This window comes from Notothenia rossii (assembly GCF_949606895.1).
Source record: "Notothenia rossii genome assembly, chromosome: 1".
Classification (NCBI taxonomy): domain Eukaryota; kingdom Metazoa; phylum Chordata; class Actinopteri; order Perciformes; family Nototheniidae; genus Notothenia; species Notothenia rossii.
This window is the reverse complement of record NC_136912.1, coordinates 17,409,329-17,435,207: the sequence shown is the minus strand read 5'-3', so window position 1 is coordinate 17,435,207 and position 25,879 is coordinate 17,409,329. Positions and strand designations below refer to the sequence as shown.

Here is a 25,879-nt window from a genome sequence, read left to right as displayed (position 1 = left end):
GAGAACACATCCATAAATCTAGTTAAGATGACCCTACAGCCCGTGCCGACTGGAGTTCAATGAGGTACTTTTCCCAGTACATTGATTACAAAGTCTTTGCAGATTTGGCAGCATTCACCAAAAACCAAGAACGTTATTTAGTGATCAAATATACAGCAATGTTCAGATTAATTACTTATTTATTGTTTAAATAAAGGTGAATGCATTCTTGTATTAAGATCACTCTATAAGCAAAATGTGTTACATAGTTTATCTGTTAATTATGGCGGACTTTTCACAATAATATGGTATTGACGTCCTCTGAAGTGGACATACTGTAACATTTAAAATTAAGTTAAATTTTAAAAAGTCTAAATTGCAAGATGTTTTTTCAACCCTAAAAAAAAAAGATATACAAAAAAATTGGAAGACACTTTTTTTCCTCGGTTCCCAGGAGCATATAGAGGTTGCATTGTTTGGACCCTCACTGTAGCTTTCCAGTAGAGTCAATATCACAATACGGTGCATTTGAGACTTCCCCATTTATTTATGGAAGGCTTGCTGACAGCTTGGACAATGACAGGGTGGACATTTTTGGCTAATATTAGAATTTAATGAGCACATGGTGGACCTTCAGTTAGCAACATAATTCAGTTACCAAGGTGACTGTGTACTGTACTGTTTAACAAATATATTTCAAATTTCTGAAAGGTTTTCATATTAATTGACATTTCCCTATGACAGAGTGGACATGTTAAGCTTGACCACATCCAACTACACACATAATATGATTACAATTTCAAAATATAAGTAAAAAAATGTACTTTGCAACTAGCCAATGTCTCAGCCTCCATTGAGGAAAGACAAAATGGTGGTAGTAATGTCACTGAAAACATCAGATGTTTTTTATGGGGCAGTTACCCCTTAATGACAGGGTGGACAGCAAATGTCAGGGACACATGACAGATGTTCAATATTATTATGAAAATAGAATATACATGATACAAATGACTTTTTTTAATCAAATAACTCGTTGAGGACAATAAAACCATATCATTTTTTTTTTTAAATGTAGTATCATTTAACCACTTATTACACACACTGTAGTTAGCAGAGCAGTGTGTGGGACATGCCAAAATCACGTACATCCGATGAAAAAATTAGGTGTAAAATTAAGGAAACACATTTCAAGAGACTTATCATTGTACTGATATGTGTGTAAATGTTTGACCTTTTATAATAAGACCTCAGAGTTTCATTATTCTGTTACATTTTCATGATAACCGAATGATTCTGATGGGGACACCAAAGTTACTTTATAGTGATATTGACCCAGCTATTTGACCGGGCTGTCCAACCAGGTTGTGATCCTTCAAGGTCCTGGATATCATTTCTGGTGGACAACCTTTTAAAACATTCCATGTCTGATTTCCCTAAAAACTTGGTTTTTGCCCCCCGGGTATCACTGAATCCTCATGTCATACCCCTGTATGTGGTTCAGATTTGGCCTGAATTTACTTTTGAATTGAGTTGTCTGTGCTTCAGTGAAGGCTTCATTACTTGTGTACTAACAGATTAATTTAAAGACACATTAAATCTGTCTGCGCTTTGTATATTTGTGGATAATATATATTTATTTGTATTCATTGTTGAATAAAGTTTAAATGATTGTATCACTCTCAAATTAGTCAGTTCACTGTGTATGTTTTTTAACTCCATAAAAACTTCCACATATTATCACAAATAAATATAATTTCAACATAAAACTGAAGAAAAAAACCCACAGAAAAAAGGTAGTTACAGTATGGCTTTATTACTGCAAGTATCAAAATCATGTGACATTCAAATGTTTCATAAACTTTCTGGGCATCACAAGTAGTGCATGTTTTAAAGGATGTGTTGGTATAAGAAAATGAAATTCAACACAATACTGTATGTAATCCTGATGTCAAACATCTTATTTTCAAGGTATGTTGATCAGTTTGGTCTAATACTTCTTGAAAATCCTCTTTGCGTCCACGCCCTCGTAGTTGTAGCTCTGGTGAGAAAAGATCAGGTCAGATTCTGTTAATATATTTACTTTATAGTCTCTGCCTGAGTAATGAAGGGGTTGATTAATAATGAATCTCTGCATTTTAAGTCCTTATCCATAACATATAAGGGAATAGATATGACAGATAGACATCAGATTCTGACAGGTATCCCTTCTGATCAAAGTGTTATATAATGTGGATTGTTGTCGTAGTTTGCATGCATAATATAAATTCACCACACCTGTACAAGTTCATCTCCTTGGACGATTCTGGTTGTTGTCAGTAGCTTTCCGTTGTCCTTCCTGTTGAAGACTCCCTTCAACATGTCTCCCTCCATGGTCCATGAACCCTGTGGAGTGAAACGTAAAGCTTATTTAAAAGGAATACTAGGTGTGAAAAGCTTTACAGAAGGTTGACAGTTTTATGTCAACAGGGCACAAGGGTTCCACAATGAAAGTCATAAGTCATGCCTTGAGCTAACAAATGAACTCCAAGTGATCGAAATACCAACCTTATGTTATAGTATTAAGAACTCAACCGATGATTACACTTAATGACTAAAACGTAGGTAATAGGAGCGAATTTGAGTCTTTTCCTCTCACGGTCAGTTACTATGTTAACTATAAAGTGCTACGTATGATGTTAAAGGTGCATCCACTCTTTTTCTTACTGATAGTTCTGTTCCGTCGGCCAGGCTGTACTCGAAGGTGACCCCCAGGGTGAAGTCTATTTCCAGGGTGCGGAAGGCGCTGGTCTCCTTGACGTGAAACTTGTCTCCAGTCTGTTCGAGGGTTACCTTGAGGTTGTCATGAGCAGCCAGCTTCCTCTTCACCATGTTAATTCCTATAAACAAACACATAGAAAATATGTTCAATGGTCTCTGAACAATCAGAGGAAGTTTGACAGGATTTAATTACTTTACAAGTAGTTCCTTTGATTGTGTATTATTTGTAGAGTGTAAGTCAAAAGGCAAACATGTTCAGTGAGACTTAAGCTCCATTATTTGGCCATCTATTTGAGCAGTTAAGGACACACTTTAACAAATAACTTTTAAAGTGATTAAATAAAACACATGCATTGCTATCAGTTTGATAGTTTGACATTTTCACACAGAAACACAAAGATCTTGATTAAATTAAAACATCATCAATGCTTTCTTGACTATTATACAATGCTTACATTATATCTCATAACACAGAGAGTTCATGTTCATCAGAATCAGAATACCTTTATTAGTCCCACAGAGGGGAAATGTATATTGTTACAGCAGAAAAAGAGCCACAGACAGCTTAATGTTACATTGTTACATGCATTCAAAATGACACTTTGTGATGTTTTTTTTTTTTTAAACCAATGCATCAAATTTCACATATTTAAAATTATTTGCTTAAATTATATAGCATGTAATCAGCCTGGTTTGATATAACTCACCCATTTTTTCCATGAATTTCTCATAGTCTTCATTGCGATCAATCTTCCAGTTGCCGTTGAAAGTCATGGTGGCTGTGAGGGTGAGCTGGGCAAGTCTGCAGTAAGGAGTGTCGTACTCAAAGTGTGTCACTCCTTTTAAACCGAGCTCGCTTATCTCCTCATCTAATCTCAATGCTGATGTGGCTGTTTAAAGCTCAATTTTTTTAAAGGCAGTACCCACTGATTGGAAGATGCTTTTGTCCTTAACAGAACCATTAAATCAAACCATATGTCATATATATTTCCCCTGTATATCTGTTTGCAAAGGGGGATGGTCATCAGTGCAGAACTGCATAAACTAAGCATGCAACACTTAGAACTGAAATATATTTTTTAAATGTCACTTGAATACAATCATGTCTGTTTTGTGCTTCCCTGTACACCAAGCTGAGACAAATCAAAAATACTAGTCAATGAAATTGAACCATATAGGAAGACAATTTCCACAACTTTAAATGTGCTCTGAAGTAATCTTTACAAACCTCTTATCACTCATCCAAGATAGTACTGCACTAAATGTAATTGCTTTGTACAAATACAGCGGTGATCAGTGAGGTAAGGCTGATAATACATTTCAAATCTTTGACCTTTCTTTGACTGCCAATATTGTATAAACGAGACCTTTGATATTCAAAGTTAATATTAAACAATGAAACTATTGCGTGTCATTAAGATACACTAAACTGAATATGATGTATTTATAGTCTTTTAGGTGAACATAAAGCAAATGCAAATATTTAACGGTGTGTTTTTTTTTAGTTTAGAAACATTATGTGAATGAACAGAATGAGTTTTTCTTCTCTTCAAATGTTAGAGTGGACAAACAGGAAGAATTCAAAAGCACTTCTTCAACACTGTAGTCAAGTCAATAAAACATGCGCAACATGGGGAGTATATTTCTTATCTCAGTCTCCACTCATCCTAATATTTCGCTCAAGAGACATTTGCCTGACCTTTAATACTGAATGAATCTTCCTCTTATCAAACTAAAGATCTTTACTGTGACTGCAGTGATGCAATTGACACAAATTTGAGAACAACTTTATAAAGCCCTGTCAAAGCCAATCTTTAACAGAATTATCTCCCACAATGTTTTAACCTTGTTGTAGTGTGATTTGTAAAAGTACATATACCATAACCATAGGAAGGCGTGGCGCAGTGGATTAGTTCGTTGGTGTCTGGATCAGGGGAACACAGGTTCAAACCCCACTGCAGTCAGTATGTCGTTGTGTCCCTGGGCAAGAATCTTCACCCCAAATTGCTTCTGTGGGATTTGTCCACAGTACTGAGTATGTAAATTGCTTTGGATAAAAGCGTCTAACATGTAAAAACAGTTTTGGTATTCGCTGTATGACTACGAAAGCTCCTGCATTATTTGGATCTAACATTTGACAAATGTTGAATGTTTCTTTGGAGCACTGATCCACACAATAAGGTTTTTTGTTTAATATGGTTAGAAGGAAGCTTGTAATGGCAGCATACATTTATAATTTCTAGCTGAAAGATCTCTGCTTGTTTCATCGTTAATACCATGAGTGGTCATTGTCAACAGATTGTTGTTGAACTGGGAACATTACTCTGATTTAAGCATCATCACTACACTAAGTACAAGTAACCTATTTAAAGGATTCATTTAGGGATTTTGAAGGAAAAATACTCTTATGGTTAATAAATAATTCAGGTTAGTTAACACCTCTGGAATTACACTGTTTACCAGAATTGTATTTCAGGGAGTTAGGGGGGAGTAAACACAAGTTCCTCTCTGAAGAACCAGCACCTTACTGTGGTAAAAAGGTTTGTGTGCCCTGATGAACCTGGGGGCTGTGTTGTCTGGAACCTTGTGTTCCTGGTAGGGTCTCCCATGGCAAATTGGTCTCAGGCAAGGGGCCAGACTAAGATTGGTTCAAAAGACCTCATGAAAGAAAAAACAAGAAGTGAGGATACCCGGCCCGGAGGAAGCCCGGGGTCCCCTTCTGGAGCCAGGCCCAGAAGGAGGACTCGTCAGCGAGCGTCTGGTGGCCGGGCTTGCCACGGAGCACGGCCGGGCAGGGCCCGAAAAGGCAACGTGGGCAACACCTCCACTTCTCCGTCCCGCGGGCCCACAACCTACGGGAAACAGCGATGGGGTTGGGTGCGCTGCCAGAAGGGTGGCAGTGAAAGCAGAGGGTCTCGACGGACCAAACCCGGGCGACAGAAGCTGGCTTTGGGGACGTGGACGTTACCAGTTGGATCTGGTTGGGCTCACCTCTACACACAGCGTCGGCTCTGGAACCTTACTTCTGGATAGGGGTTGGACTCTATTCTTCTCCGGAGTTGCTCAAGGTGTGAGGCGCCGGGCGGGTGTGAGGATATTTACAAGTCCCCGGTTGGGTGCTTCGTTGTTGGAGTCTACCCCAGTGGACGAGAGGGTCGCCTCCCTACGCCTGCGGGTTATGGGGGGGAAAACTCTGACTGTTGTGTGTGCTTATGCACCCAACAGCAGTTCAGAGTATAAAGCCTTCTTGGAGACCCTGGAAAGAGTCCAGTATGGGGCTCCTGGAGGGGACTCTTTAATCTTGCTGGGAGACTTCAACGCACATGTGGGCAATGATGGAGACACTTGGAGGGGCGTGATTGGGAGGAACGGCCCCCCTGAGCTGAACCGGAGTGGTGGTTTGTTACTGGACTTCTGTGCTAGTCATGGATTGGCCATGACAAACACCATGCTCGAACATAAGTATGCTCATAAGTGTACGTGGTACCAAAGCACCCTAGGCAGAAGGTCCATGATCGATTTCGTTATCGTATCATCGGACCTGAGGCCGTATGTTTTGGACACTCGGGTAAAGAGAGGGGCGGAGTTGTCAACTGATCACCATCTGGTGGTGAGTTGGGTCGAGTGGCGGGGAAGCCTCTGGATAGACCTGGTAAGCCCAAACGTGTAGTTCGGGCGAACTGGGAACGTCTGGAGGAGGCCCAAGTTCAGGAGGCCTTCAACTCACACCTCCGGCAGAGCTTTTCGGGCATTCCTGTGGAGCTTGGGGACATTGAACCAGAGTGGTCGGTGTTCAAAGCCTCTATTGCTGATGCGGGGAGCTGTGGTCTCAAGGTCCTAGGTGCCTCAAGGGGCGGTAACCCTGGAACCTCCTGGTGAACACCGGTGGTCAGGGAAGCCATCCGACTGAAGAAGGAGGCCTTCGGGGATTTGTTATCCCGGGGGACTCCCGAGGCAGTTGTAAGGTACCGACAGGCCAGAAGGGCAACAGCCTTAGCCGTGGCCGAGGCAAAGCAGCGGGTGTGGGAGAAGTTCGGAGAAGACATGGAAAAGGACTTTCGGGCGGCTCCAAGTTGTTCTTGAAAACTGTCCGACACCTCAGGAGAGGGAAGCAGGGAACCATCCAAGCTGTGTACAATAACGGTATGTCCACACAGCAGCCTTAAAAAAATCTTCAAACGCTTCTCTGCCCATTGACTTTGAATGGGGATGACGTCACTTTGCCTCGCTTTTCGCCAAACTGCATTGTTGGGAAGCAAAGCGAAGATTTCCAGGATTTTCAGGATTTTCAGGATTCAAAAGTTGAGCAATGTTCAACTTTTGAAGCTGAGCTGGAAGCGTCAGCCAATCAAATTCCGTTTATGCAAATCTGACAGTACAAGCGCTAGCCAATCAAACCGCTTGCAAGCTGGGAGAGCCAGACCTCAGTTCATTTCCTCATATTCCAAACGAGAAATTACGGTAGCAAATCACCCGGTTCTTTACGACCAGAACTATTTACCGGGATACAAACCGGAGGAACCAGGCATGGAGGGAGGTGGCAGAGACAGTGGGTGAAACTGGTAGGTTTTCGCCTGTTTGGGGAGTTTATATATATATATATATATTGTTCGATTATATATATATAATCTCCGGGGTTTTTTGCTTTGTATGTCGGGGGCGGAAGATTCATGTGATTGGTTGTTGGTCGCGTTGCTCGCTAAAAATCCCAAAGCTCTCAGACACGCCCAGTTCCAAGATTTTCAAGATTTTTTTTAAAGCTGCTGTGTGGACGTACCATAAGGATGGAACGATGTTGACCTCAACTGATGGAGTGTTAGGGCATTTGAAGGAACGCTTTGAGGAACTCCTGAACCCGACAACTCCCCCCTCTATGTTAGAGGCAGAGCTGGAGTATGATGGGGGATCAACACCAATCTCCCGGGGGGAGGTCACTGAGGTCGCCAAACCTCGGGGTGGATGAGATCCGCCCATAAATGCTGAAGGCTCTGGGTGTTGAGGGACTGTCATGGTTGACACGTCTCATCAACGTTGTGTGGAATTCGGAAACAGTACTGAAGGAGTGGCAGACCGGGGTGGTGGTTTCCCTTTTTAAAAAGGGGGATCAGAGGGTGTGTACCAATTACAGAGGCATCACACTACTCAGCCTCCCCCAGAAAGTTTACTCTAAGGTACTCGAAAGGAGGGTCAGGCCGATTGTCGAACCTCAGATTGAGGAGGAACAATGCGGATTCCGTCCTGGTCGTGGAACGACGGATCAGCTTTTTACTCTCGCAAGGATCCTGAAGGGGGCCTGGGAGTACGCTTATCCAGTCTACATGTGTTTTGTAGACTTGGAGAAGGCGTATGACCGGGTTCCCTGGGAGTTACTGTGGTACGTGCTGCGGGAGTATGGGGTGAGGGGGTCTCTACTCAGGGCCATCCAATCTCTGTACTCCCAAAGCGAGAGCTGTGTCCGGGTCCTCGGCAGTAAGTCGGACCCATTTCCGGTGAGGGTTGGCCTCCGCCAGGGCTGCGCTTTGTCACCAATCCTTTTTGTAATATACATGGATCGGATTTCGAGGCGTAGCCATGGGGGAGAGGCAGGGGCGGACTGGGACTAAAATTCAGCCCTGGAAACTGACCCAGTCCGGCCACATGAAATGTCAAATGTTAGAAATCTGCTGTTTATTATTTAAAGTTTTACGTCTGATTCGCTCATTTTTCCCTCTCTGTACACAACTCCAGCTTGGGCATTGGCCTGTCATCAGATTTAATTTTTAATTGCTGCAGTTTAGTAAAATAGTTTTTGATGAAATACTCCAAATCTCCACCCTCTATAATTGCACTTGCTTCAGTTACTTGCTACTTTCTAAGGGCGGTGATGACTTACAGTACGAACTAAAATTGATGCGATTTGATTGGATTATTTGTGAGGCATGACGTGAGCCTCATCTGATTGGTCAATCCCTCCATTTTTTTTCACCAAGGGAAGCCAATTTCGTCTAGCCTCCTCTCGCAACAGAGAGTGCAATCTACTGTTTCACCATAACATCTAAAGGGGCGCTGTTTCACTCTTTGTAAAATACTCAATGAGAATGGGGGAGAGATGGACCAGCAGCAACACACAACACAGAAAAATTACCGAAACTAAACGAACAAAGTGTTTTTATTTATTTATTACAATTATAATAACTACAATCCAAAAAAACAGGGGAAGCCTGGCTTCCCTTGTCCTCCAGGAGAAAAACGCCACTGAGTTCAAGGGATAATTCTCACCCACCTCTTGCTCTTGCCCTGCACTTGTATACGTGCCAGTTGAGATGGTTCTTCCAGCAGCTCAACTCTGTCCCTCATCATGAAAGCAGGCGGCTGGCTGTATATCTGAACTCGCGCCTTCATCATCCTCTTCATCATCTTGCACTTGTTCTAAGCTGCTGATGATAGTGCTTGTAGCAGCGCTGCTGCCAACAAGGTATGTCAATTTGCGAAATGTATATGCTTCACCTGCGAATGACTTCACCTTTTTTTCTCTTGCCTTCTCGGCCCCACCTTTTTCTTTTCGTTTTCTTTGATTTGTATCCATTTTTTTTCATTCTCCCTGTCTGCCGCGGCGTCTTAATCCCTTCTCTTTGTGTGTCCGGTCTTTTTTCTTCTTCGTGTGTGTTTATTTGACAGATAAGAACCACACAACTGCATTAGCGGCCGCTGTCGCCCTCTGTCGGTCGTCAGCGCAACTTAAATGATAACGTTACATTTTTTTTTTTTTAAAGGGCCGGCCAGCCGTCAACGGCCCTTGACGACCGGCCGTTCTGTGGTTTTCCAGATTCTCCAGATGGCCAGTCCGCCCCTGGGGAGGGGGTCTGCAGTTCGGTGGACTAAGGATTGCACCACTGCTTTTTGCAGATGATGTGGTTCTAATGGCTTCATCGGTCTGCGACCTTCAGCACTCACTGGATCGGTTCGCAACGGAGTGTGAAGCGGCTGTGATGAGGATCAGCACCTCCAAATCTGAGGCCATGGTTCTCAGCAGGAAACCGATGGACTGTCCACTCCAAGTAGGGAATGAGTCCTTACCCCAAGTGAAGGAGTTCAAGTATCTCGGGTTCTTGTTCTCGAGTGAGGGAACAATGGAGCGTGAGATGGGCCGGAGAGTCGGAGCTGCGGGAGCGGTACTGCAGTCGCTTTACCGCACCGTTGTGACGAAAAGGGAGCTGAGCAAGAAGGCAAAGCTCTCTGTCTACCGGGCCATTTTCGTTCCTACCCTTACCTATGGTCATGAAGGATGGGTCATGACCGAAAGAACGAGATCGCAAATACAAGCGGCCGAGATGGGTTTTCTCCGCAGGGTGGCTGGTGTCTCCCTTAGGGATAAGGTGAGAAGTTCGGTCATCCGGGAGGGACTCGGAGTTGAACCGCTCCTCCTTTGCGTCAAAAGGAGCCAGTTGAGGTGGTTCGGGCACCTAGTTAGGATGCCACCTGGGCGCCTCCCTAGGGAGGTGTTCCAGGCACGTCCAGCTGGGAAGAGACCAAGGTTAGACCTAGGACCAGTTGGTGGGATTATGTCTCTTCGCTGGCCTGGGAGCGCCTTGGGATCCCCCAGTCAGAGCTGGTTGATGTGGCCAGGGAAAAGAAAGTTTGGGGCTCTCTGCTGGAACTGCTACCCCCGCGACCCGACCATGGATAAGCGGGAGAAGATGGATGGATGGATGGAGTTAGGGGGGAGTAAACACAAGTTGAGAAACAACAGGCCCAATAGGCCTGTTATGTTGTCTTGGCAAACTTAAGCAAACATTAATTTGACTTACCCATCTAAGTCCAACTCGCTCTTAACTTGTTGTAGGTTTCCCAACCTCTGAGACCACATTACATACTGTTTTAATAGCACAAAACGCCGCAGCATTTCAGAAAACACAACAGCATTTCAGAAAACACCGCAGCATTTCAGAAAACAACACCACAGCATTTCACATTGGACGGAAAGGGTATTTCTTTAGGGAGAACACTTTTTGTTTGTGATTGGACAGAGCCAGCCAGAGAAGCACTGCTGTGATTGGTTGTTTTTGCTGCCAGTCAAGAAATGTCAGAGCCAGCTGCTGGAACACCCCCACAGCTAGCCGCAAGAAGACCCCCACAGTCAGCTTCTGGAAGACCCCCACAGCCAGCTGTGAGGTCTGTGGACCCTCAAAGGACTCCAAGACACAGACTACATGCAGCAACTGCAACAAGTGCTATACACACGAAGAAGTTCTGTACATCATGTGTTTCCTAAACGGACTTGCCCATTGACTCACATGATGTTCTGCAGCGTCACTTCATCAATATATTTTTCGGATATACTGTATTTTATGAATAGTGACTGCTAATTGTTTTTATTTGCTTTGTGTTTATATCTGTTCTATGTCATTTATATGGATGTTTCATTCTCTCTATATTTCACAGCCAAATACTTTTGGATGTGTGGTTCTTGTGTTCCAATTGCTGCTAAATTGCTTTATTTCCTTCAGGGCTTTGATTATTATATGACAGATTAAAAATAATAAACATTAATGAAAAAAAAATTCATTTACATTTGTCCTAGAAAAGCATGAGCAAAATGTAAACCTAGTTTTTATTACAGTGTATTATTTTTTAACATAAATTACATTTTTATCATAAAAAACGATGGACACTTCCATTGTTAAATTTGATCTAGCAGAGAGTATTTTCAAAAACTAATCATATATTTCATTTATATTGTTGGGGAATGAGTTAAAGACAATATATATAAGGAATTGTGCATGTTGAATTTAGTTCTGTATTTTTTTTAAACCCTGAAATATTACCAAAGGGTGCGAAATGTGAACATAACACAAGTGTTAAGATTCAGTTACTTTACAAGTTACTTTTCAGATTTTGATTATTAGTTGTATGGATTTTATTGGTTAGGCTGCAACCGGCTGTAGCTACAAAGTACACCTCAACCAGTTTCATGGTTCCATATTGCCACAAAAGGGGACTGTGCTTAAATATAAGCCTTTTAAGACTAGCCTTATTGACACACACTGGTTCTCTGGAAGAAAAGGGTAAGGTACATAAGATAAGATAAGATAGTACTTTATTGATCCCAATTTGGGAAATGTTTGCGCTGCAGCAGCATGAATGTACTAAAAACAGTATTCAGAGTCATTCGCTTACCATATTGTTGAATAAACTAGCTATTAAAAACCTGTTTTTAGACTCTTGCAGGTCAAGGATTCAGAAATTCACTGTTAAGGTGGAGGCTTCCAACTTATAGATATTTTATCCTCAGGATGGTAATCTTCTTCGTGGCCACCAGGGAGAGCTCTTTACAAAATAATCCACTGTTATTAAAGACTATCACTAATGTTTTAAACACTTAAAAAAAACATACATTACTTTCTCTATCCATCTGTTAATTTCATTCTTTAAGAGCCACAATCAGCAGGTTGAAAACAAAGCTTTTGTTACAAACGTTTGCAAGTAACAATTATTGTATTGTTTTTATTGAAACATTGTTTAATTAAAACAATTGTGTCTTACAATCACAGAAATATCCAGTACGAGAGGCATCTGTTTATTACACAGGAAGCTACATGGTTGGAGAGGATTGCTTGCAAGGACATTACATAAAGTTTAAGAATAATAAGAATGACTTTGGAAAAATAGGTTGAAAAAGATGTGGTACATTTACTCCTGTGAAATGAATCCAACACATACTGTATAGCACATAGTTAAACCTATAGAGGCACAAATAGTCGTTTTACCTATAACAACATTTACCTAGTTAATCCTTTTTGAAAACAGTCAAATAAATACATAACACAATGTTAACAATAAATATGAGGATCATTTAGAATATCTCAACATTTAGTAGAACTGAACATATTACTCAATATTATAGAATTAGACAAAAATAGAGTAAAGAGGTGCAATCAATACAATTAAATAATGTATTGTATTGTTGGCTTTAATTATCAGTGATGTATACATTTCTATAATATATGACTCATGGTCACTTTTTGTGCATAAGAACTGGTGAAAGTGGTGATATCTATATATCTCTATAAAATACAACAGCTATAATATCTCAATAATGTTTTCTTTTTATGGTTTTGATGCCAGTGTCACATAATTCAGTGTAAAACTCCCACAGCCAATGAATAAAGGACTGCTCAAAAAATGACAGTAATGTTTTGGCACAAACATGATATCGAGCTATATATTGTTTTACTCTCATTGCCTAACTGGTCTGATAGAGTTAATACTTTCAATTCTTAACACAGAACAAGTACAGTATATGACAAAATTATCAACCTAATGTTTAGGGTAGATGAAAAATGTTTTTATTATCAAATCCCTTAGTGATTTTATATACAATAACAATGTGAGAATATTTTATCTAAAAATGTATCAAACTTGAATATCAATAACGGCTACTATTCATGAAACACTTCACTATTGTGTCTGTCTATGCTAAAAAAATATAGTGAGGACATGACAGCTCATGGTCAAGCAGAACCGAGCAGGGGAAGCAGCCGTACAGGTTCATCATATTTAAAATATCTGTTTGGATAGATAGGTTTTCTGTTTGACTCGATCCATCTCACTCCTGCCCTGAACATGTGCCATTTATTAAGACCTTTTTGACTTCACAGAACCAAACTGAAGCTTCTGTAAGATGACCTTGTGTTGTTTTGATGTGGAATCTAGATTGTTAAGCTCTAACTATCTGCGGAGGACTCTGTGCCGGTGGGCTTCCTGGACAGAAACCACACCTTCATCGGGTCCTTCTTTCCTTTCATGGTGATGGGGCCTCGATACTCCAAATTAAACTGAGGGTCAGCGTTCTCAGCAGACTGCAAACACCTGGAGAAAAACATCAACACCATCGTAAATCACTCGCGCTCTATGGTCCGGGGGATTTCACTCTATGGAAACATGTTGTCAGCAAAAAACATGAAATTGACTGACCAAAACAGACTGGTTTCGGTTGTAATTGGTCCAACTTGTCCTTCCAAGTCTAATAATTATATTTTCTTAACAGATTACATTTTTTTAATACTTACATACCAAGTTGCAAAACTCCTTCAGAACCACATCGTTTCTCTAGTGATACAATCCTATCATGACTTTACACAAATAAAAAAGCAGATGACAATTGGCCCCTGATATGAAATGAGGAGGCAGTTGTACTAACCTGTAGGTATATTCTGAGACATGTATTTTTCCCTTTTCACCAGTAGTTTCTGTACGACTTGTGAGGTTGACCGTGTTTCCAAAAAGGCAGAATCTGGGCATCCTCTGGCCGATCACCCCGGTCACCACCTCTCCTGTGTGGATCCCAATAGTAATCTGGACAGAAAAGAACATGATAAAGGAGACTCTTCATTCTGTCCAATAACAATGTCAGTTATAATTTAATCAAAGTAAATCATTATGACAAAGATATCATTATTTCCTGTCAAACACTGTCAAAACCAGGCTTAAATGTTTATTATATGATAAGAGCTTTGATCATAAGTTATCTGCGGGCATTACATAAGGCAGCACATGACACACCTGATTTATTAACAAAAATGCAGAATTTGTGTATTATGTGTGTAACATATTTCATAACAATGAAAAAAGGAAATGTTGGATAAAGGAGCTATATAAGCTGTGCAAATATTCAGCCTAATTCTTCTCTTAGTTTGTTGGAACAAATTATTAAAGCTATCATCTGAAAAGGTGCAATATTTGGTGAGTGGATATAAAGGTAACTTTGCCAGAAATCCTTCCATGCACAAAATTAGATATATCTTTTTCTTTAAGGTTTGCAATAAACAAGCAATTTCAGAAGTAGCCCCAGGCAATTCACAGCCTAATATTTACACTTGAACTTGTCTGCACTTCAGTTCCTGTTGTCTTCAGAGCATGAACACGCTGAGCGTCTGAGACAAATGAGAAAGTATTTTTAGACACAGGATCGTGAGATGATTTGAGTCTGTTTCTGCTGCTAAACCGCACTCCTCTGCTGCCAGTGCCATGTCCCGAAATAAACAGCCTTTTGTTAACCAGACATGATTTTCCAAAGCTAAGTCTCAACAGTCATTGATACAATAACAATCTCCAGCAGTCAGTTAAACAAAAGTCTGCTGTTTTTTATCCAACTTTTCAAGGAGCATTGTTTCAGCGTCAAAACATGCAGATATACGTTTTTGTTAAAAAAAAATATATATTCTTGAGGGAAAATTGTTTTGCTCGAATTCGCTTGAATTCCAGTGAGCAGTTTGTCAGGTCTGATACTCAGTATTTGTAAAACAATCTCGAAAGATGCCCAAGGTATTTGTGCCAAAACAACAGATGCTTTGCTAAGAACAAATGGTTAAATCATTAAATGTGTGAAGAGAATTGAGAATTGTGACAATAAATACAATACAATTAGAAATATTGTTAGTTGGCAACCATTTGCACACACAAACCATCAACAAATATCATTGTGAGAATATTGCAGCAAAATTATCACAGTTTATAAAGAATAATATCGTTATTTACTCCATATAAAAATTATTTGGTATGCGCTCAGTGTAGCTTAGCATGCATACAATACATACACATAACAATGTGTAGTTATTGACATTTACAGTTATTTATACAAAAATCAATAAGTATTTAGCCATAAACCTGTCTGAAACATTAGAATCATATCTCACCTGAACTGGTTGATCGTCCACTTTGACTTGCCCAGCTATCTCCAACATATCAAGCGCGAGGTGGCAGATGGACTTGGCGTGGTGTATGCACGGCTCTGGCAGGCCGCTCACTGTCATGTATTTATCGCCCACTGTTTCCACCTGTATAAAGACAAACATCTGGTCATTCCTTATGTTAATTTGATCATAACCAATTATGCTTTGGTTCATGACAAGTCATATTTTCCCACTGTGCTACAAAGATTGTTTTCTTTTTTTAATGCACAGCACAGCTACAAATAAACTGAAACACCCTGAAATAAACACTTAAACACTTACATCAGCTTTAAGACATGCAGGGCCTCTTTAAGCCCCGCTAAAACCAGAGGACCACCTAGCCTTTCTGCTTGTAGAGTAAATATTACTTCTTTTGGTGACCCAGTGCCTGAAGCCGATTCCCTGGAAGTGCCGAGGTCTGTTTGACTTCTTAAAGTGCATTCTTGTCTGAAAGCCTAGAGTGTAAATCTGCTGCATGAGGCCTATAAAACGGTGCAGTGTCTCTGTAAAACTATACTTTGCTTAGAAGTTAGTGCTACTCTTCCTATGGTGAAAAACCCATGTCAACTGATATAAATACTCTTACTGTGTTCTTGTGCGTAATTGCCTAACATTATTCAACAAGTGGTCGATGTGCTTCACCGGTGCGTTTAAGTTGAAGAAGCAGCACAGAACAGTTAAAAGCCCACACATTTTTCATTTTAGACTTTTTGTACACTTTGATTATTATCTCTGTGCTGCATAGATCCTTCTCTTCGTATGCCTTTACTGAGAGAAATGTACACAAATGCATGATATACTGTCATGGTAAAATTCTTGCTTCCGACCTTGTATACATAAGGGTTGTTCCGAGAGTCTGTCAAGATGTCAAAACGTGTGTAAACATCGTTGAGCAGGTTGACTATCTTGATGGCTCCCTCGGCCGAGGCATGCTTGCTGCAGAAGGCATTGAATCCCACAATGCCGCTGAAGAGGATGGTCAGGTTGTCGTAGCGTTTTGCCGGGACAGGCCGCTTGTGTCGCAGCTCATTGGCAACAGACGGTGGAAGGACAGAATAGAGCAATCTAAAAGGGAAGAAGGGAAATCATTCTTTTAAGCAAAATTGCAGATGTGGTGTACGAGAGCGGCAGAATAAGCTTGGACTGCCGGACCGAGTTCATCCTTTGGATCAGCATTTTATTTGCTCACCCACCACCTTTTGGCTATTTCGCTATACAAGCTGCTCTCAGATGGGAGGGTGGTGTTTCTATGGTAACTGCTTAGATCATGGCTGCCTGTTAAAAGCAAAATACCTTCCATGATGCATCATGATATGTGGACACATGACACATGCAGAACAAATAACGGTCAGCACACACAAATGTATACATGGAAATAGGAGTATATTATATACCAAGCTATACATATTCATCTTTAACATTTTATTTCACTCTTACATGTAACATACAAGGGCATACTTTTTTTTCTTAAAGTACATGCCTGAACAGAAGCAAATAAAGCATAAATGCATGTTTTCATTATCGGAAAACAGTGTTTTAAAGCTTATAAAAGGCAAAGCCAATGCAGCAGCTGTTCTCTTTAATATTTAGAGAGGAGCCATGAATTTAAATCAATGTTGGAGGCCCAAGGCATTTTGAGACAGGAGAATGGCGAGAATAATAATATAGGGATGAAAGAGCAATGCTGTCACCCACAAATGACTATGACAGGCCCTGTGTCTGAAACCCAGAGTCCAAACCAACTCTCTTCACCATAACAGGACCTGCAAAGTAGCTTAGGCAAATATCCACTTCTGTATAACAATAGATTTTGACCCCTGTCATCTTACTGTCATGTAAACTCAACATAGCTGTACGGGAGTGACATCTGTTAGTGTCCTGCTGTATCTTCTGTGTTTCTTGTCTCAAAAATCTTCCTTAAAAGGGAATAGTTCAGAGGCTACTATTCTATCTCTCTAAAAACGAATCATAAACAATGTTTGCCACTTACTTTTCCAACAAAGTAAGATAAGTGAAGAATGACGGCACTATTGTTCCAGTGTGTTTTGAGGCTGACTCATAACTGAAATATAATGACATTGCTTTGCTATGAAAATAAGTTTAAGGGATATCCACATAATGAACAAATTAGTGATGAATTAAATATTGATGACATTTGTCTTATCTTTACTTTTTCCGTGGTACATTCTGGGCAGTTGTTACATCTTTGGTCTTCTAAAAGGATTTCAATTAAACTATTTCAGAAGATAGAAAATACGATTTGCTTGATCAAATCCATCTGAAAAGGGAAATGCCAGTTTATAAGGTATAACAGTATACCTTGAAATATGATGAAAATCATTACGGAAACCATTTACATAAAACAACTGTGTAAAAGTTCCTCTATTGTTATTCTAAAGAGAGAAATCTAAAGTTGGCAACTCATTAACCAAAACCTAAAGCTGTAGTTTACACCTGAGAATGATAGTCTGACCTGTCTGTCTTTTTCTTCTCGTCCTCCAGGGCCCGGAGGGTGTGCTGCAGACGATCTGTCAATATCTCCAGCTCCTGGGTCAGCTTATACTCCTCGCGAAACTGCTCACCTAGCAGCACCAGGTCACGCGTGGCGTCATGCAGCGGGATGTCGCTCAGGTAAAGCCCCCTTCGGGTCAGATCATCCAAGTTCATGACACTAGTAATAAAAGGTGAAATAAAAGGTCTTATTTCTATCTGTGGGCAGAAGGAAAACTGCAGACCTTTTTCTGAGTCTTGTTCACCTACTCAATCAGGGTCAATTAAACAGACGATGAGCCTCAAACTATCCTTCTTTCAGGGCCGAGCCTCCTGCCTCCTGATACATGTCCCTGTTGTTAATGGTAAGGTCAGTGTTGTATGAGACTTATCTAGTCAGGTAAGGAGGAACGCTCTTATGTTTTGGCCCCTTTTCGTCCTAACCTAGGAGCAACCTTCTCTGCAAAGTATCTTCGATCTGTGAGGGCAAGATATATTGAACCCTGCTCTCCTGCGTCCGATATATAACTGGAAATGTCTGATTGGTTATACAGGCGCCACAGAGGCTAATGGAGGTCACAACAGAGGAACCCATTTAATAACCAGCACACAGATATATATTTTTTCTGACCATGCACCTAAACATGGCTGGTTTATGAAAGCTTGGAAGTCAAATTAAGCTCAATAAAATACCATGAAATACCATTTTGAAAACACAAACATCCTTAACATGCTCTGCTGCCCAAAATACTTCTTCTCACATATCAATCGGTATCTCAAAATATACCTTCACAAATGTACTATTTACCCCTATTTCTTATTCCCATATTATCATTTCTTTGTGACCCACTTCTCTATATTTTAATCTTCTGCCAAAAGGCCTACTGAACACTATGAAAAAAGTAAAAGAGAATTAAAAGTACTAAAAAAAGGAACAAATAATGTTAAGCCCTTGAGCTCATTTCTAAAATACTTACAATTCTGGTTTATATAGTTCGATATTATATAGTGTGTATAACAGTAATGGTATTCTTTAAAATACATTTATGGCATTGAAATATTAAATACCAGGACAGTCATCTCTGCGAAAAATGGTAGTGTTCCCATTCAGTGGTGTGTGTAGTCTGTGCTCCTTTCAGGGCAGAATGGATTTACCTGGGTGAGCAAAGAAAAAGGATGTTCTCCGCCTCTGGCAAGTAAATCATCTGTCCTTTCAATCTCAGACAGCTGATCTCCACCCCCGTCAGCTCGTCCTCGTTCTCCACAGTCTCTACATTCAGCAGGCCCTCCTGTCAGGATTACATCACACTTATGAATATTGCATTATGTGTTCTCCTCTAAATCTGCTTCAAAACCGGGCACCAGTTCAGCTCACTCTTTATTTCTAAATCTGTATGGGGCTTTTTGCCCGAAGTGTCACATGCATCTCCCTCCATTGGACATAATTAGTTCAGATCTTATCAATTCTCCTTATCATAGCTAAAGGAGTGGCAGTCCTTTCACAATGAATACAGTCTACATCTTCTACTATTATTTGAATACCAACATTTCAACTGTCTTATTTCAATTAGGATTTCTTACACGTTTTCTGTGCTACTCAAAACATTTGGCTTCACATTTCTCAACGTTACCAAAAATATATCTACCTTGCAGGCTTGAGTAATGAGTAAAAGACGAGTTATTTGTTGGTTGCTGCACAGTTTTATTTTTATGTCGTGTAATATAAACACCTTCTGTCATTTACCCAGTTTGGACTGTAATTAGATTTTTATTTGGATGTGATTTAATGCTTGTTTCTCAGTCAAATGTAAACTAATATAATAAGATGTATTGATGTGATTGATCGAAAGAACACTGTGACAAAGAACGTAATGATGTGGTATATGCACCTTGCTTCGCAGAACGAAGACGGTGTTGATGTGGGAAAGGATGCCATGGAAGCTGAAGTCGATGTGAGGACGGACCAAAGAAAAAACTGAAGGGAGGATACAGGTGCCGGGCTGGAGCTGGGGAATAAAATGAAATATGCATAATTAGTTACATGAGATTAGAAGTTATTGCTTCATCCATAAAATAAATGAATGCTTCAGGCTGGGAATCCTGACCTAAGACAGAGAGTAATTCATGTTAATATAAAACATAATCAGGAGCTGACTTGAGGACACAGTGTTTGCTGCGAGTGAAACAGACTTTATTGGATGTGAATCCACACCTGAGGCAGGACTCGATAGATGGCGTTCCCACACTGTGTGAGCATCAGGTCTCTGTCAAACATCAGGTGGAACGGGAAGGATTTGCAGAACGTGTACGGGCTGATCCGCGTTTCCTGTGTGCCGTTCTCCTCAAAGCCGTCCAGGTCCTCGTATAAAGCCTCCTCCTCCGAGTCCTTCTCCTCGATCAGAAACTTGATGTGGTCACACTCTGCACTTTTCGGTTGGATCATCTGCATAAGATGTAGTTGAAATATAGATTGAATATGGATGTTATTGTTGCAAAAACTGGCATATTCAAGTTAAAATTGCCTAAAAATTAAACATGCCTAGATTGTTGCATATGGTTACAAACATTAAATGTTTTCAATTCAATATTTCACCACTGCAATATAAGTGCCACTTATACTATACCATTCATGATGTCATGACCTAAGTCTATGATTATAGAATGAAGACATTGTAAAGTGACATTATTCAGTGGGTTTATGGGCATAAGGCTTGATGACGTCAAGCTGCTCTCTCTGCACCCTGTTGCCACAGCAACAGTGGCTAATATTTCCAGAAATTGGGTGTCACATTTGGAGCGTCTGCCATTTTGTGTTCTTTCATTACACACACAATTGCTGAAAAATATGATCCTGCCTGAACCATATGATTAGGTTTGGGATAAAATGTCACTCACTTATGAAACAAGGAGAAATCTCCAGTCAAAGTTCAGAGGGTGTTTAAGGATGATAACATGCTGCAGTTATTGGTACAGATTACAGGCTGTGATTTGTGACCTCCACATAATTTTTTTTATTAAAATACGATATTGAGTTTCACAAAATCTGATTAACATGGTCGAGAAAATGAGCTGAGATCAGAAATATGTACCTCTGCCCAGGATGAATTGTCTAATAAACGTGGAGTAAATAGACAATATAAACTCATCCACAGTTTGACAGTGTACAAATAAAACTGAGAAAGAAAGAAACACCCTGAAAGACTCTATAACTTAGATCTAAAAATATCCTCTGACTCACAGACATTAGCCAAAACCTCTCTGCGCAGTTGCCACAGCGCAGCAGCGTTCCTGTTTGGGTGTTTTGGAAGTTTCTGTTATTTAATCCTCACATTATAACCTCTTCAATTACACTCTGAGACACATAATGCATTACAGGGACTAAAAGGCTTCAATAAATGTTGAACCATAAATGAACAGAGGAAAAAGGAAACACATCAAGCCGTCCTCAGTCACATTAGTAAAGTGATTCATTAGTGCTGCACAAACAAAAGAGAATAAAAACAGCCATGCACACCTTCATCTCTATCTCTGTCCCATGGATCTGTTGAGCGACAGTTTTAATGATGCCAATCACAATGTCTTGCAGGCCTTCTCTCTCGGAGTAGTAGTGAAGAATCAGATTGTTCCCCTTCTCTGCGTCGGTGCAGCGGAACGAGGGAGCCCTCATACCAGGATAAATGGTACCCAGGTGGTCATGTAGAGCGTCCAAATTCTGAAAATATAGATGAATTATGCAACATTCAATCAAAGTTAATTAAAGCCTGGCTGGGATATAATAAGTTAGATGATGAGGCGGTACATTAAACATGAAATATTAAAGAAATATAGGACTTGAAAATGAATGTTCAAAATGAAGCGGGAGAGGTTGAGACATCGTGACTTTCGTCCTGAGTAATGGTGAAAAAGCTAGAGCCTTAAATTCCCACAATGCACCACAACAGCATCTTTAATTTTGAAAATCAAAGTCTCACAGCTAAACTTAGATGACCCCAAGGACATCGTCATGGGTTATTTTCTCCATTGGCTGAGCAGCACTCTTAGAGATACTGTATGTAAACATGTCTAAAATCAGTGAAGTGCCCTTTTAAGATTGCATATTTACAAACCATTATGTTAGTAGTATCCACTTTTTCTACATGCGAAGAAACAGCTTACCTGCAGGAATTCACGAACATTGGATCCCAACACTCGCAGGATGGTGTCGTATCCTGACTCTTGGCAAAATTCGAAAAACATCTTTCCAAACATCTGCAAGATGTCTCCTGCATCGATCTCTGAAATACATAAAGGATCTCATCAGTATCCCGGAAAACAATACACATTTTTGATTGTGTTATAATACCCCACATATATAGTATACTAAACAACCGTGCTGTCACTTACTGAGAACTTTACTTGCAGCAGCAACAAGATCGTATGTTTTGCCGTCTTCGTAAATGATTCTAACGAGGAACTGACCCTCGATATCAAGCTGAGCCTCCCTCCTGAAAACAAAATGAAGCATTCAGTCATTAGCAAATATCTAAGCAGAAACAAACCTTGAACTCATGCATTTGCCTTTTCAAAAGAGGTTTAATTGTTACAGTATTTTTACGGGACGTATTAGTCTTGTGTGTGGCCGACAGTAGGAGTATTCTTGATTTGTATTACAGTAATAAAAAAAGTTTCCATATAGCTTTGAAGTGTTTGTGTGGTCCTAAAGCTACACTTTTAAACAAGTGCAGATTTTCAGGTTTTGATATAAAGCTGATCAGAGCGCAGAGAGCATCTGCTATTTATACATCTTACAACCCACTTTCTACAATATTGTCCGAACACTTAATGATGTTCTGATTAGTACTGTTTAACTGAAAAAACAAAAGTGATTTACAGGCCTGAGCAGCCGCCACCATGTTATCAGGATGTGTAACAGCTGAACACACATACCAAGCCTTGAAAGCTTTTCAAAAGAAAATAAGATTTTATTTTTAAATGATCCAGCTCATCAAAGGTCTGAAAACAGACCAACAATGATAAATTGTGCGTAAAAAAACTATGAGTACCATTTGCAAAGATAACACAAGATGCAGCACAGATCAAGTGTTTTTTGGATGGCTAAAGAAGGACCACTTTAAAAACATTTACACAGGACAGCTGCTGCTGTTTTTTGTAATGTTTTTTCTAATTCTTCTTTTTTTTAAGGCAGGGTCACATCTGGGGCACTTATAACCAAACATTTCAACAAGCAGAAAAATGACATGTTACTCGAGTGGAAGACATTCATCCTACGGTACGTCTAAATGTTGTAATGGGGTGTACCATATGCTTCCTATATTATACACAAGGTTTGCAGAATGCAGTTAATAGCCTATGAATGTTGGAAAGTTCAGTATATTGTTAGATTCAGTAAAATATTGACCTGAAGCCTTTGAAGTAGGAACAGAGGTCATACCCTATTTCTTCTGGGAATTTTTTTTTTTTGCAACTTGGAGTTGCAAAAGTTCACATTCTGCATCTGGGGATATTGTTTATATACTTGTCTGACAAATAAATAAATAAATATAGGATCCATCTTTTTCCCACCAGAATCGTATTCCTGGCAATCCCTGTCCTGTGTCTCCTAATATAGTGGTTTTAAAATGTTCATATATACTTAAGATTTAACCTATTAAACATGTTGATAAAGCTCTTCAAAATCTGTGAAGTTTTTATTCAAAGTTTAAAGTTAATCTTTTTGGAGGGTCATTTTGGGGAATAAAAGTTATTTTATCAAAACTTTTCAAATGTATAAAGAAATACTATACCTTTAAACAAACTGTGAGAACTTTATTTGAGGTCCCTGGTTACCTTTTTTGGGGGAATGGCAGGTTTCTGATGACCTCAATATTTATAAAACCCTGTCTACGGTCCTGCTACGAGGTACTTGTACTTTACTGGAGTGCTTCTATTTTGCTTTGTACTTCAAACGGTACTCCACTGCATTTATTTGACAGATTGAGTTACAATTTAGCGGGTTTTTTCACACATTTTTTAAATATGATACATTGTTTTTCAGTGTACCGACGCAAAAATAAGTAAATAAAGCCCAAAAGATGAGTTTTAACATCAACCAGCTAGACATATAAAATTGTATAAAAAAATCAATATATTTTTAAATGATATCTTGTAATATAATATAGCACCCACAAGGAATAATGGCAGGCATTGTGTGTACTTTCAATTGAATAGCCTACTTGTCCGTATTTTTGCATATTTTTTTACATAAGTAAGAATCCAGGCATTTTTTTGGTAACACTTTTATTCACTATCAAACATTTCGGTTGTAGTCATAATTACATTTCTATACTGTTTTCTTTTTTTTTGAAGCTCCTGACTAAAATTTGAGTTTTTATGGGTCAGAATATAAATGTGATGTTTGCTAACTTTATCTGAGTGTCTGTGAGCCTGCAGGATGGATGTTAATCATTACAGTGAGTCAGAGTGCTGTACAGTAGCCCTGTGTGTCCCTGTTGGTCTGCTTGGCCACAGTGTAACCTATGATACCAACAGGGTCGAATAGTAAACACACACTCCAGAGACTCACTTGATGTCTTCCCATACTTCCGGGCCGTAATTCCTCAAAACGAGGAGCTCCAAGGCGTGATTCACAAAACCATACTGTAAATGTATAAATACAATCAATTATGGAAAATCTACGAGCAACGTGGATATTATTTAATGGTAACTTTACTAGAAATATATGCATGTGTTTACACAATATATTACATCCTAAATCTATACTTGAACAAAAATACATGTGCATGCATATTCTGTTCAATTATAATCCTAATACAGTTCAGTATATCAAGACAATTATTGTAGGCTATGACTGCTACGGTCTCTATCAGGAAATGTCTAACGCAAATACACCACGTCGAGCGACGAACACATTATATTACCAGCAATAATACATAATACAAAATCCTAGTAAACATACCATGATGACAGTAGCTGTTCTTCTCCCTTATTTTTAAGCAAAATCCGTTGAATGTGACTCAACATTCATCGTTTGGTACAGATGCTGAGTGTCTCTGCGCCCATTCCCCCTTTTTTCCCTCAGCTGGTAACAGACAGCGAATCTTTCCAATAGCAGATCAGAGCCGGGATTACGTAAACCCCCTGACCAATGAGAATGCAGCTGCGTTGTCCAACTGATGCTAGTGAACCTGAATTCACCGCAGGCAGCTACATCGTTTCTGATATTGAACATCATGTGTTACACTATGAACTTTACAACTAATCATATCTGCCAACTGTAGCAAAAAAAAACATAGATAGATATCTTTAAAAACATGTATGAAATCAACATTTGAAAAAAGTACTTTACTTTATATAACAAATGCTGCTCCTTTTGTTTTTCTACAATAAAAGAGTCCTTTATTGAAAATGTAGTGAAAAATGCAAACATATATGTATGGTCATCACTAAAATGTACTTCTAAGTGATAATAATAATACTAGTTGCAAAAAGATGTATTACAGCTGAAGTAACAAAAGTAAATTCCACACATAGCTACTGTATTTACGCATGTCATTTTAAAATGACTCCTTTCAGAGGGGAACATTAATATATATTAGAAAACTTCATTATTAATTCACCATTGTTGATGATTGAACATCTAAAGAACAATTCAATGTTGTAAAATGTCAAAAGGAAGCTATATCTAACAACTTGATGTGCTTTGTGGATTGTTCTGTCACTATAATACATTGTCAATATATTGAGCTGTTTTTCATTACATCTTAATCTCCAAATTAACAAGTAACTACAGCTCTAATATCATGATTTGTAGTGGATTTATTGTACAATATGTTACATTTAATTGCAGGGTATGTGAAGCAGAAGTATAATGTAAAATAGAAGTTCATTAGTACAGTAATGTTCCACCTGAAACGTGTAATTACAGATATAGAAAGGCCTTCATT

General features: G+C 39.5%; 2 protein-coding genes across 2 annotated transcripts; both read right to left on the bottom strand.

Annotated features, from left to right (window-relative positions):
• Positions 1-1,773: 1,773 nt before the first annotated feature.
• On the bottom strand, positions 1,774-3,601 carry fabp2 (fatty acid binding protein 2, intestinal). Its single transcript, XM_079647469.1, has 4 exons — positions 3,444-3,601; positions 2,683-2,855; positions 2,254-2,361; positions 1,774-2,017 (listed from the first exon to the last, which is right to left on the bottom strand). The coding sequence occupies exons 1-4, from the start codon at positions 3,508-3,510 to the stop codon at positions 1,967-1,969; spliced, it is 399 nt and encodes a 132-aa protein (XP_079503595.1). The 5' UTR covers positions 3,511-3,601; the 3' UTR covers positions 1,774-1,966.
• An 8,590-nt stretch (positions 3,602-12,191) lies between these two features.
• gucy1b1 (guanylate cyclase 1 soluble subunit beta 1) lies at positions 12,192-25,017 on the bottom strand. Its single transcript, XM_079683137.1, has 13 exons — positions 24,892-25,017; positions 24,499-24,572; positions 22,320-22,420; positions 22,092-22,210; positions 21,451-21,648; positions 20,149-20,379; positions 19,826-19,942; positions 19,092-19,225; positions 17,920-18,117; positions 16,274-16,511; positions 15,411-15,551; positions 13,916-14,070; positions 12,192-13,584 (listed from the first exon to the last, which is right to left on the bottom strand). Exons 1-13 carry the CDS (start codon positions 24,892-24,894, stop codon positions 13,440-13,442), a joined length of 1,854 nt encoding a protein of 617 aa, XP_079539263.1. The 5' UTR covers positions 24,895-25,017; the 3' UTR covers positions 12,192-13,439.
• Positions 25,018-25,879: the final 862 nt, after the last annotated feature.

Bases quoted from the DNA above. Each gene is read 5' to 3' on its own strand.
- fabp2 (XM_079647469.1), bottom strand. From the start codon at position 3,510: ATGACTTTCAACGGCAACTGGAAGATTGATCGCAATGAAGACTATGAG. The intron at 2,362-2,682 runs GTAAGAAAAAGA...TTCACTCCACAG, and splicing joins CCGACGGAACAGAACTATCA to GGTTCATGGACCATGGAGGG. The intron at 2,018-2,253 runs GTGTGGTGAATT...TTTTCTCACCAG, and splicing joins AAGGAGATGAACTTGTACAG to AGCTACAACTACGAGGGCGT.
- gucy1b1 (XM_079683137.1), bottom strand. The intron at 19,226-19,825 runs GTGCATATACCA...TAATCCTGACAG, and splicing joins TCTTCGTTCTGCGAAGCAAG to GAGGGCCTGCTGAATGTAGA. The intron at 14,071-15,410 runs GTGAGATATGAT...TTTTCTGTCCAG, and splicing joins TGGACGATCAACCAGTTCAG to ATTACTATTGGGATCCACAC.